Source organism: Cimex lectularius, unplaced genomic scaffold, assembly GCF_000648675.2.
Source record: "Cimex lectularius strain Harlan isolate CLEC.00 unplaced genomic scaffold, Clec_2.1 scaffold40, whole genome shotgun sequence".
Taxonomy (NCBI): Eukaryota; Metazoa; Arthropoda; class Insecta; order Hemiptera; family Cimicidae; genus Cimex; species Cimex lectularius.
In genome coordinates, this window is record NW_019392652.1 from 2,004,980 (window position 1) to 2,019,420 (window position 14,441).

The window sequence follows — 14,441 nt, forward strand, 5'->3', positions numbered from 1 at the left end:
TAAAAAGTCAGTGTCACGAACGGGATTCGAACCCACGCCGCTCGCTACACTCCCACTTGAGCTATCGTAACTTCGATCCATTCTGACACCTACTCCCTTTTGGCCGAAGGTCGTGGGTTCGAATCCCGCGGGTGACACTGCCTTTTTTATCTCAACCAATACCTTTCATAAATATTCATTAATGGAAAAAAGTTAATTGGTCAATCGGACCACGAACTGTAATGGATTTAATGATTAATGTTTAGTAGCATATCATTTGTTTTTAATTATTTGTTTTCACCGATCCACCATTGAACAACTAATTTAGGAGTTGTTTGGAAGGCAATACCATTTTAAGTTTGTTAGAAATATTAGCATATGCATATTTCAGATTGGCTCCTTTCTGAACTACCTTTCAACAATTGGCCACAAATCTTCAATGGACTAGAGCTCGGCTGATTGTGTGGTAGTTTCTATCTAATACTTTAGGGCAATTATAATGTAGCCATTTTTCAGTCCGAAGCACTCTATGTTTAGAACCATTATCTTAATAAAATTAAAACGTATTGTTAATTCTCAATTCGCGACACATATAACTGTCCTTAATTCGACAAATACAGATTTTCCTGTCCCATTAGACGGCATACACCATACCATTAAATAGCCGCCAACATGCATTACAGTTCCTCGAGTATTCTGAGGTTTGAAGTCTTCATTGGCTCTTCTCCTCACTCTTGTAATACTGTCCGTATCATGGATTTTATTTATTTTTTTTTCATCTCAGAAAGAGTTCGGCCTGGAAACATAATGTTTTATAAAGCTTAGCAGCTTTTTTACTATTCGCCGGGCTTGTGAAAGGCTTTTTTCTCATTATTCGTCTATGAAAATTGAATTTACGTATTACACGTAATAATATGTTTACCAAGAAAATCCTGCTGACTAACGAAGATCTGCTGCGATTTGAGATTAATATTTTCCGAGCCTCTCTTGCAAGATTTTTGGTCAATTTGTCTTATCTGTGCTGGTTTTCCTTACGGCTTTCCTCTATATATCTCCTGCATACTATCATCGTCCGAAGAGAACAAATTCTCGTTTGGGAACTTTTTTGTTATATGTAATTCCTTTTCCTGTAGAAAATAACGTTGATGGCGTACTTTTGCGGCATTGTTTTAAAGAAAATAATAATCCGGCAGCACGGATAAATAAATAAAGTAAATATACCTTAATTCAGATTACATTTGTAACTTGTCACATTTACTTTTCCATAAATAATTTATTAATCTTAATTGATTAAAAATATTTTTAGAATAACATTTTCTTTATCATTCTAACGTTTCGATCTTTATTGAGATCATCTTCAGGGCCTGGAATTTATAAACATTGTTTAAATTCTACAAATACATGTAGGATGTGGAAAAAATGAATTTCTGCAATGATAGAAAATTTTAGATTTAAAAAAATAAATAAATCTAAAATTTTCTATCATTGTATAGTTTTTTTTAGTCTAAAATTTTCTAGCTTTGTATAAATTCATTATTTTCATATCCTACATGTTTTTTTAAATTTAACAATGTTTATAAATTCCAGGACCTGAAGATGATCTCAATAAAGATCGAAACGTTGGCATAATAATGAGAAGATATTTTTCTAAAACCTACGTCACACCAGACCGTACCTCACAATCTCCAAATAATGATTGACTAACGGCCCCTAAACACCACACATAGTTTTTGAAGTTTAGCTTGTATGAAGTATATCTTTTAAACATAGCAAGTAATAAAAAATTAAGTAGCTCTAATATTGAAAGTAATATTTTAACTCTATTAGGTTTCGTGGTCCGATTTACCAAACAAATTCTTTTTAATTAAGGCTTTGTTTGAGATAAAAAGTCAGTGTCACGAGCGGGATTCGAACAACTTCGGCTAAATACGCTGCTGCTCTACCACTTGAGCTATCGTGACGTAATATTTTAAAGAAAAAAGCGGGATTTCTCAACACTTTTCTGAAACGTTAACTGCCGGAGATTTATTTTTGAAATGTTTTAAAATAATTAAACTTGTTTATTTAACTGTTTTATAAGGTCAATTAAAAAAATTGTTTTCGATGATTATTAATATATTAAAAACCTTTATATTATGTAGCACATTTGGAATCGAGCAGATTATATATTTTCACTTGCAACAGGTAACATTAATTAACTTAATGGTATACAAGTATTCTTGAGCAAAATTTACTATTGATTCAAAATGTGAATATCACATTATCAAAGTCGAAAGCAAATAGTTTTATAAAACTAACTTAAATACGGAAATAGCCCTATACTAGAGTTAATTAATTTGTAGAGATAGTTCGTAGATAGTAATTTATCGTCGATACCATATTAAAACAATGCTTTATTTAATAAAAAAGTACCAATAGAAAACATTTGCTTTCATTTGATATACATCGATAAAACAGTTTCAGAGGTACAGTTTATGACGAAGTTTTGGTAGACTTCACATTTAACTATAAGTTCTAGGAAAGATAACTTCTCATCTATGTTTCCAAATGTTTCCCTATATCTTTTTAACTGTAAACAAAAGGTAAAATTTGAACAAAATAAAACGTTTAGCATATATAAATGTATTAAACAAAAAATTTGTAAATTCTACACGATTAATTGTTCCGTGATGGACTGGATAGGGCATTGATTGATGTCGGTGTGAAGCTAACGCAGGTAATTACGGAATATTTTTTTACTGGTTTAACATACACAATTTTTTTAAAAATTTACTACCCGTTTATAAACGTACAGTTTGTTCTGAATTTTTCGTTCACCTTTTGAAATTTTTTCTCCCACAATTCGGCCGAATTGTAATAAAATAACATATTGATCAGGAATTATAATCATTGCACTATGCATGACGCTATAACATTTCTCAACGTTGAGCTCTTCCTTACAATTAGTCAAATGGTAATACACTTTGATCACTGCGACGTTAATTCAAACTGTCTTCTGAGGGCTATCTGCTAATGCGTCACTCCCCCTATTGGCTAATCTAATCTGTTACTTCAGACAGATCTGCTGTTAGGGCATTAGTAACAACTTGTATTTTGTATTGTTGTGGCCAGTTTGATAATAAAGTTGGAACGACTTTGACAAGAAGGATTAATTCAATATTTCAAATCATTGAAATCCTTTGTAAATGCATTTTTTTCAATCACTTATTTTTTCAAATTAATTTAATATGATCTTGCCAAATGTACTCATTTATTCAACAACATATCGACATATTTCAACATATTATAACAACATATCTAAAAATACTGGAGACCCGACTGACGAAAATCAATGGCCGCAAACTAAGGAAAGCTACGTAACAGTTAGCAATCTATAGGGAAGACAACTTACTGACCAACAAACTGCAACAAAGTAACTGATCTCTTAGACTTTTTCATTACCAAAAAAGTTTCTCCAAACTTCATTACCATACCAGAAAACTTTGATAAAAGTTCTGATCACTCAACGGTAAGTGAAAGGATAATAAAAACAATGCAAACAACACTAGTTCATTTAACTACTGGCTGAACTAGTTTGGCCTTAGACGTAGAGGTAAAAACGGTGTAAAAAGAAACATTGTACCTCTGTAAACAGAAGGACAATTAAAAAATGGCACAGAGATGTACATTTCCATCATTCAGATCCAGCATGGTGTAATACTAGACAGAATATGTATAAAACAATAGGGTTCAATTAAAAGACGATAGGCCCCAAAGAAATTAATGAAGAAAGAAGAAAGTCATAAAAGAAAGGCTAGGAGAAAATGACAACAATAAAGAGACCCTGCAAACAAAAACATCCTCAAGAATATGGCCCAACAAATTAATTTTTAATTAATAATTAAATTAAAATTTAACTGAAAAAGAAACTACTTTACGACTCAGTCAGAAATTAGATAAGATCTAACTCCAAGGAAAATCCACGGTCTATTATCTAAGGAAGGTAATAAAAAACTAAAAGACCATTTGCCCAAATTCTTTCATTAAAAAAGAAGATGGTACATGGGCGAGAAACAGCAAAGAAAAAAACGAATTTTTTTCAGTACCCTTGCTGAAATTTTCCAACCAAACGAAAATATTTATGCTAGCTTAGTTGAAAAACAACCACAATACAAGAGGAAAATATAAAGCTAGTTACACCTAAAGAAATAGCCAGATAAATTAAAAATTTACACTGTACCAAAATATTTGTTACGCCTATTGACTTGTACGCAAATCTCTTTAACAAAGAATAATATTATTGAAAAAACAGTTCAATAACAATATATATANATTATGAAGAGGTGTCTTCTCAAGGGGCAATGGCCCGTTAGGATACCTATCAGCCTCCTAATTCCCCTCCTAGAGTTAGAGAGTAACCATTTCGCTTCTTTAGGTTTGATTTCCTTCAGAAACTCCTTCGATTGCCTGCATCCGGGGGACATATTCCATTCTTTAAGGAATTGTTTCATGCCCCAGCAACTTATACTCTCTTTCGCTGTGCTTAAAGAGTGGGGTAATACCGGTTGTGGCCCGACAAACGCAGTATTTGATCCTTCATTGGCCAGGCTGTCCGCCTCCTCATTGCCATAGTGCCCCTTATGAGCAGGTATCCATACGAGGGTTACCCTATTCTCATACCTGGTAATAATCCTATTAATGAGTTCAACGGTTTCCTCTACCAGCCTAGATGTTGATAACTTTTTCAATAACAATAAATTTACTGATTATTCGGAAAACGTGAGATGCGGTCTGGTGTGATGTAGGTTTCAGAAAAATATTTTCTTTATCGTGCCAACGTTTCAATCTTTATTGAGATCATCTTCAGGGCCTGGGATTAAAATGAAATGTTTTTCTGAAACCTACATCACACCAGACCGCATCTCACGAATAATCATCGACTAACGGTCACTAATCACCACACAAAATATATTTACTCTTATTATTTACGTTCAATTATCTTTATGTTTAATTATGTTATTATCTTTACTATGTTTTGCAAATTCTACTTCCTGACGTTTGTTGAATAATGGTTATAGATGGGCCTATAAGCACGAATTACATTTTAATATCCTTATCCCATCATGAGTTTAGAAAGCACGGTTGAACCATTTTGTTAAAATGATTTTCATCCGTCAACGCTAACGCCGATGTTGTTTGCTATCACAAAACTGCAAGCGGTGTGTTTAGCATATTGAAATTTACCTGAAAACCCCTCGGGCGTCCGGGGAAACTTCGCGAAGATTATATATCAGTTTAACAAAATTCATGTATTCAAGATTTACTTACAATGAGACGGACGACAAGTTCGAAGGTGAACCAAGCGTTACATACTAATTCGACGTAGAAGAATGATACATGAGGATCGGATCTGATCCTACTTTCCACCCATGTTGTGTTATTAGGTCCAGAATGGGTTAGATTGAGCATGGTCGGAACCCTGAGGTCCGGGTGTGTTTTCAGGGCGAACGTCAATACACTGACGAAAATGAAGAACACGGACATCACCCCAACTACCTAAAAAAAGAACAAAAAAAATCATTATCAATCTTGCACCCAATTTATAAGAGATTGTATAAAACGTAGATATAAGAGTCTCGTCGGATTTTATGATAAATTCTTTCTGAGTCCTTTTCCCTCGACGCTTATTACTTTCTCTGTTTACCATTTTAAATGAAGCAGTCTGTCTTTTTACTTTTTAGTTAACCGTAATTCTTCCCGGCAATTTAAATTTCTTATTGACTTTCGTCAAAACGTTTTGAATACCAACACAGATGGTAATCATCATTGCTATCATTATTAAATAATAATTGTAAATCAAGTAAACATTTATTTAAGAAAAAAGCTTCTTAAGCAAGTATTTCAATTGTTTCCAAATACATGTAGGATGTGGAAAAAAGTGAATTTATACAATGCAAAATATATTTTTTATATTCAATCAAAGTATTTCTATTCACTCAAAGTGTTTGTCTTCTATGTAATTGTGCCATTCTTAGCTTTCAAAAATTATAAAACAATTCAGACACTTTTTCCAAAATTAAAGATCCCACACCAATAACAAATAAATCAGACGTAATCTACAAAATCAATTGTTTAAACTCCCGCAACTTACATCTGTCTTACATCCCAATATTTGGGCAAGAGAGTAAAGCAACATATCTATGATTGTAAAAAACCCAAGCAAAATCCTACAGCACTCGCTACCCACCATTTTGAACACAAACACAATTTCGACTTTATTAATCCAAAAATATTACACACAGAACAAAACAAACATAAAGGTAATTTTTTAGAAATGGTTTACATCAACAGAGATAAGCACAGCATCAATTACAGAACAGATACATGTAAACTCAGTCGCCGCTACGCCAATATCATTAATCAAATTCAATATAGGTAACATACATATAATGTCACATCACATTCCACACATCAAACATTTTTTCACATAGTCTAATTTTTCAACAATTTAGCTTTCCTTTTCCTATTTATCCCCTTCTGTATAATCCTGAAAGGATAATCTGGCCGAACCATTACCAACGTTTTTTTCCCTTCGTCGGCTCTTTTCACCTCAAAGAAGCCGATGCCTTATACAAAATTGTCTTTTATATACCGACTTCCATCCCCACCCCTTCAAAACCAAACATACATAAACATAAAACAGCAAAATCTCACTGGCACTTTCAACACGACACGCAAGGATGGCACAATTACACAGAAGACAAACACTTTGAGTGTGTAGAAATACTTTGTTTGAATATAAAATATATTTTGCATTGTATAAATTCACTTTTCCACATCCTAAACGTATCAGAGAAATGTAAACATTGTTTGTAAATCCCAGGCCCTGAAGATGATCTCAATAAAAGATAGAAACGTTGGCACGATAAAGAAAATGTTTCTCTGAAACCTACATCACACCAGACCGCATCTCACGATTTCTGAATAATTATCGATTAACTGTCACTAACCACCACACATTAAAAACTATGTTTATATTTTCTTTAATTTTAAGTATTTTCTTAAATCGCTGGATGATCCGTTTGAGCCACTTGTGTGAGAAGTTGCTCAGAGATAAAGCTCTTTCAGAAAATAAAATTTACATTAATTTTTACAGAGAAGGTCTCGGGTTCACTCTCACTTTAATCGTCATGGAGAATTGTTCGGTAAGATAGAAATTGATAGCTGTTAAACTAGATAACTGTTGTGCATGCTAATTGATTAATGTAATTTTCTAGGGTTTGTATTAGGTCGCGCAAAAACAAGATGTGGTCATTATGAATAGTATGCCTAAAAACACTGGAGAATTCAGAATTTAACCTAGAATTTGAACTTAGGACTTAGGATTGTAGACGTTGGGAATTGGAATTCTAGGCGCAATCATACACTTCACGTCTGTAATATTTTATCATTGTCTTAAAATTATTTTTTTAAAAGTGTGATTTTGACCGTGAGTCTTGTAATATTTTTAATCCGTTATATATTTCGCGGTCCGATTGACCAAATAATTTCTTTCAATTAATTAATCTTTGTGTTACTTTATGTGACTTCGACTTTAATTCCAACCAATACCTCACATAAAGATTAATTAACTGATGTTATTTGGCCAATCGGACCACGAAATCTGATGAATTTAATAAGTTAAATGAATTATATCTTCAGTAAAGTTCTCCGTGGCCTTTTCATTTGTCGCCGAGAATCAAACACGGCATTTGAAAAATTGTAAACAGATGGGAAAAGTCCAAAGGTTGGGTTCAGATGGGAAGTTAGTGTCCGAGTGGATCGAAGTCACGATAGCTCAAGTGGTAGAGCAGCGGCGTATTTACCCGAATGTCGTGGGTTCGAATCCCGCTCGTGACACTAACTTTTTCATTTCAACCAATACCTTATATAATGATTGATCAATTGAAAGAATCGTTTATAACATCATTTATTTCTCATCTTTACAGTTTTATATGGTTATTCCAATTCAGTCGGTTGTCGATGGAAAGTTCAATGGAAGGAATCCTAAAGGACAGAAACGAAAAATAAATCTGTAAGTTTTTATTAAATTTTATTTCTAGAATACATTTTTCATCTACGTGTACGATTGAGTGTTGAGTGTTTATGGAAGTGTCAAAATTACGTGTAAGAATTGAAAGGTATGAGTTCAAATGTTAAGATATGTAGGAATATCTTCAGTCTATTATGAAAAAAAAAAAAAATGAACCAAGATTGCTTCCCTGAGGGACATAATGCGTATACAAGTTGAGTGCTGCTTGACGGATTCCGAAGAATCGATCTGCCAGGTATGATTTCAGAATGAGATACTACATTTGGGGGTGGGGTCTTCTTTAATTTATACAGCAAGCCCAGGTGTCTTGATCAAAAGCCTGTACCTAACCACGAAAAACGCTCAGGAAATCCTTTTCTTCAAGGTAAAACGCGATATTATCAGCACCAAACAAGCTTGATTTGTCGAGTAACGGGTAGAATTCAAACGTGATATGATGGTGAATAATATCGCATTTTCAATGATAGAAAACCTTCTCTGGATGAGTTTTTCTACCATTTTAAGGAGAGATAGGAAAATAATGGAACCATGAAGATTATAAAGTTTATTTGGTTTATGAATCCTTTTAATTGTCAAGTACTTCTACAGCAATGGAAAATATGTGGCCCTAAGTACAGCGTTGTATATGTTTGTTAAATAAAATAAACTCCTGTTACACATGTTTTGTAATGTTTGTGTAATTACATTATACTACTGTTCTCATGAAGGGGGTAGTTATTTATTAGTGTCGCCTATATGTCGTGGAATAAATGTTTTAGGAGTACGAAAGAGTTTGAAGAGAATAATCAGGTCGTGATCAATGTTACGCTGGTGATTCTGATCAAGTGTACCATGGTAGGGAAAGAATATTGACAAAATGTGCTGTGCAAACAATTGACAAACTAAATTTGTTCCGACCATTTGTTTTTAATTTGTCTTTATTTTTGTGCGTATGTTTTCTACACTACTGTTCAATACTATAGTTTCAGTTAAGTTAAAATAATGTTAATTAGTTAAATTCACTAATTTCGTGGTCCGATTGACCAATTAATACATTACAATTAATTGAGGTTTTTAGTTGAGATAAAAAAGTCAACGGCACGAGCGGGATTCGAACCCACGATCTTCGGCTAGATACGCCGCTGCTCGCTTGCTGCTAGTGGATCGAGGTCACGATAGTTCAAGTGGTAGAGCAGCGGCGTATCAAGCCGAAGATCGTGGGTTCGAATCCCTCTCGTGCCATTGATTTTTTTAATCTCAACTAAATCCTTGGTATGGTATGGTATGGTGGAATGGATGCTGGGAAGCGGGGCGTGTATCGGCCTTCTGGCTTATTGTACCTTCCCAGTTCCCTAGTTTAGTCAATAGACTCAATCCTTCTTCTCAGAAGTATCACGTCATTGACTGTTATTGCTGCAATTTGGTTCCCTGAGTCTTTTTCGTACGTTAGGTTAAACCTCCATTGAGCTGTTGCTTCGCATTCGAAGATGATATGAATGAATGTTTCCTCCTCCTCATAAAATAATCTGCAAATGGGATCATCACTGTATATACCCATGTTGTGTAGATGTTTTCTCAGATACCAGTGACCGGTTAGTAGTCCCACCACTCCTCTCAGTTTTGCCCTCTCCAATTGCAGCAGTGTTTTTGCCAATTTTGGTGAGGGTTTATTAATTGTAATTCTTTATATTTTACAAATATATGTAGGATGCGTAAAAATGAATTTATACGATGCTAGAAATTTTAGATTAAAAATAAATAAATATAAATCAATAAATTGAATTTATACAATGCTAGAAAATTTTAGATAAAAAAATTCTAGCATTGTATAAATTCACATTTTTTTAATCTAAACATTTCTAGCATTGTAGAAAAAAAAATTTAAATATAAAATTTTCTAGTATTGTATAAATTAATTTTATTTATTTATTTATGTTTTATTATTATTTTTTTTTTTAATCTAAAACTTCTAGCAATGTATAAATTTATTTTTTCACAGCGAACATGTATTTCTAGAAGGTCCGAAGTATTCGTGTGTCGCATCTATTGGTATTGGTATACATGTATTTGTAAATTTTAAACAATGTTTTTAAATCCCAGGCCCTGAAGATGATCTCAATAAAGATCGAAACATTGGTACGATAAAGAAAATGTTTTTCTAAAACCTACGTCACACCAGACCGCATCTCACGATCTCCGAATAATCACTGACTAACGCTCACTAAACACCACACAAATCTACGACAGTTTTCAACCGTCCTATTCTTGATTTGGACAATTTTTTTTTTTAATGCATTATTGATATCTTGTATTAATGTGACTATTTAATGTGTCACACTTCAAGCTCATATAACCATATTGGCATCAGGATTTTTGTTGGAAATTTATGTATTAATATCTTACAAATATCAACGAATGGACGGATCTGTTAGTTTCGGTTATTTCTATCTCTTTTGAATTTTTTACTACTTATACAGAAAATATATATAATAACGTGAATAATTGCTAATGTCAACTATGTATATTGTGAAAATAGATGGTGTAAGGAATAATAGTTGGAAGACAACCTCTTTTCCAAGTTGTAAATTAAGATGAGTGTCAGGACCGATCTGTACTGGGGGAATTCAGTGTGAAAAAATAAATCAAAGGATATGAGATACCTTCGACTCAATAAAAGACGTTATCTTCAGCTTATGCCGTGGAAACCAAACTGACTGTGAGCCAGGATATTAACAGTTTCAGATAAAAATGATCATCCGCGAAGAAGTTTTTAAAGGGTTGTCTTCTTATTCGATGTTTGTAATCAATAAACTTTCAGACCAGGTTTGTTTATGTAAGAGAAATTATGTTGACTTGAAAGTATTTTCACTGAAATGTTAATTCATCCTTCTTATTAACTAGATGGAAGGGATTATTTTTTTTTATGCCAATTTATTTTCTAAATGATTAAAATATCAATAGAGAATAAACTACGTGTTATATCTGAAAAGTACGAGTAATCAAGAGATGGTTTTGAAAATACGACTTTTAGGTGAAGGAAAAATCAATATAACGTTTTCATCAAATGACTCCTGTCTAAAGCTGCATATTTTAAATTATGATATTGATTTTACATTCCATGCGGCAGTGTTGATATTTTAATTCTTAGATGATTAATGGCATAGGATGACAGGGATAATTATTTTCAAGATTAGGGTTTGAATATATAATTAAAACGCAGTACATTCATGAGAACTGTTTGGAAAGGAAAATAAATCTTCGTGAATCTTTTTGTTTCAAACATTACTCAAAGATCGTGTTTAGCATTTGATAGGATTAAATGGTCGTTTATTACGAATTCACTGAGGAATGTCCCTTGATTAACTAAATTAATCAAAGAAAAGTGACTTGGTTCAAAGGCCGACTAAAGTATAGTTCATGACCTAGAAAGTTTAATTAAGCATTATTTAACAACAAAGAATTTGAGGGAAAGCTAGAAAAACAGAAATAACCGAATGTTGTTGAACTTATAACAAAATAGACTGGGATAATTAAAGTTTACTACACAATATATTAGTCATAAATGAATTTTGAATATCAAACAAATTGATTTTATTAACTTCTTTATTTTAATAACCCTGATATTAAATTTTTAATTTCCTCTTTTTATTTAAACCAAATCAGCATTATAGTAAGGTTCATACAGTGTCTATTTCAAATAGAATGTGAAATAGAGTGAAATACGTGTTGATTGAAAGAAGTAAAAATGAAACTCAGGGTGTATTAAAAAAGTTGAGTGAAAACGTTAACTGCTCATTTTACAAAAAAAAAAAAAAAAAAAATTCAGCTATCAAACTATGCAAATGAATGTTCGTCATATAAAAAAATTAATGTTCTGGCCGGTTGTGGAGGAACGGTAATTTTAAATTTCAAACCTTTTCAAATAGAAAAGCCTTGAAGGTTGGGAATATAAAATAACCCTTGCATTTAGGTTTAAACGGGCGACGGGAAATTAAAATTGTTCTTTATAATCATGAATAAAACATCATTCTCTAAAAGGACGAATAAAGTATGCGATGGTTCCACTACTACTGTACTGTTCTAAAATGATTTTTTCATTAGTGCTATAATTTTGTAATGATGAAAATAACAATGTTTTAGAGAGGAATTGGCCATGGAAGAAGAAGACCGCTTAATTTACAAAATGTACATCAAATAAATATTTCCCCACTTTTTGAAGTCTGCTAAGGTAGAAAATAATTTTTTCATTGTTTGAAATATTATATTTTCTACCTTTTTACAGGAGTCGACCATGGAAAATAAAATACCGTTTTTTCATATTTATTTTATTTATTGCTATCGTTATAATTAGACATTGAAAAATAACATATTATAGTTATATACAAATCCATTTACGTTTTAGTGGTCAATTGACCAAGTTACTTCTTTCAATTAATTATTCTTTTTATGTAAGGTCTTGGTTGAGATAAAAAAATCAGTGTCACGAGCGGGATTCGAACCCACGATCTTCGCCTAAATACGCCGCTACTCTACCACTTGAACTATCGTGACGTCGATCCTTTCGGATCGCCACTTCATATGTCGCTGAGAATCGAATCCTGATTACACGACATTTGAAAATGGCCAAAATAATTCGAACGGTTGTAGGTTGAGATGGAGAGTTGGTAGAGAAGATCGAAATCACGATAGCTCAAGTGGTAGAATAGCAGCGTATTGGGGCGAAGTTCGTGGGTTCGAATCCCGCTCGTGCCATTAACTTTTTTTCATCTCAACTAAAAACCTTAATTCGTACCCACGACCTTCGGTTAGATACGCCGCTGCTCTACCACCTGTGCTATCGTGACCTCGATCCACTCGGACATCAACTCCCCATCTCAACCCTACATTATGAGTTTTCCCTCCTTTTGCCATTTTTCAATGTTGATGTCCGAGTAGATCGAGGTCACGATAGCTCAGGTGGAAGAGCAGCGGCGTATCTAGCCGAAGGTCGTGGGTTCGAATCTCGCTCGTGCCATTAACTGTTTTTCATCTCAACTAAAAACCTTAATTAATTGTAATGTATTAATTGGTCGAGCGGACCACGAAATTAGTGAATTTAATGAATTAACTGAAGTACACTTCACTAAAGTTTAATCATTGCCGTACATAAAAAAATAGTTAGGTTCAAATATGACAGATGTGTCATACCAAGAGGCGGTGGGGAGAAAAATCAACAACTCTGGGCTTCTCTTTTATGAAATTGGAAGGGTTAAATTAGGAGGTCACGAGGCCATTGTCGTTTTAAATGGCGTAGAGGATTATAAGGGGAGGACGTTGAGGAAAGAGTTTGGTCTAGTGGGTTTTAATTTTCATTTTTTATTAAAGCGACAGAGAAATTAAAACGAGAGTTAAAAAAAACATTTGCCTAAATCGAATAGATTTTCTGAATGTAAGGACCGTCTAAATGATTACAACACACAGTTTCAGTTTAAATTTAAATAGAATTGTGTTAAATAGAATTAGAATAGAATGTTACACAGTTTCAACAAAGAAGAAATTTGAAATAATAAAATTAAAAATTAAAAATATTTATTATTTAGAATAATAGATTTTGATTTACTTCCTATTTTAAACATATTACTAAATTATATCAGTTCATACGAAACAAACATGACAACCCAAGAATAGCACCACACTTTATGTGAGTATGAAATACATGATTCAAAATTTATGTTATTTACATCTGTGGTGTATAATTATTTTTTTCAATTAAATATATATTTTGCAATATACCTTTTGCAATATACCCAGGACGTGAAAATGATCCGAATAAATGTCGATCCGTCGGCAAAAAATGAAAAATGTTTTTCTAAAATAATTCATTCCTGACACCTCCTTACTATTTCAAAAAAATATTTAAAATAAATTCTAGTTTTTGTGGTCCGCTTGACCAATTAATATCTTTCAATTAATTAAGGTTTTTAGTTGAGATAAAAATAAATAGTTGCTAACATTCTTATTCCATGGTATGGTATGGTATGGTAGAAAAGGATACTAGGAAGCGGGGTTTGCACTCCCCGGGCACTGCAGCCTTCTGGCTGATTGTATTGGGTTGTCCGGAAAATAATGCAGGATTTTGGTATTAAACAAAAAAAAAGAAACTAGTTACTTTAAAGCAATGTTCTTTAATCAAAATAATTTCCCATACTCTCAATACATTTCTCCCAACGTGTTGGTAACTTATTAATTCCGTCTGAGTAGAATTCAGAATTTTTAGAATTGATAAAGTCAATAAATGCATTTTCCAGTTCCGTTTGATTTTTGAATATTATGTGTTGTAAGTAGTGGTCCAGGTGTCTAAAAAAATGGTAGTCAGTAGGCGAGAGGTCCGGAGAGTAGGGTGGGTGAGGCAAAGTTTCATAGCCAAGCTCCA

At 33.0% G+C, this 14,441-nt stretch overlaps 1 protein-coding gene across 4 annotated transcripts in view; it reads right to left on the reverse strand.

Annotated features, from left to right (window-relative positions):
• Positions 1 to 14,441, reverse strand: part of LOC106670140 (potassium voltage-gated channel protein Shaw-like) — a 268,915-nt gene that overhangs the window by 89,835 nt on the left and 164,639 nt on the right. For all 4 annotated transcript variants that reach the window (XM_014400218.2, XM_014400217.2, XM_024230690.1 and 1 more), the window contains one exon: positions 5,287 to 5,514. In XM_014400218.2, the coding sequence (XP_014255704.1) occupies positions 5,287 to 5,514 (228 nt within the window). The remainder of the gene's footprint in view (positions 1 to 5,286; positions 5,515 to 14,441) is intronic.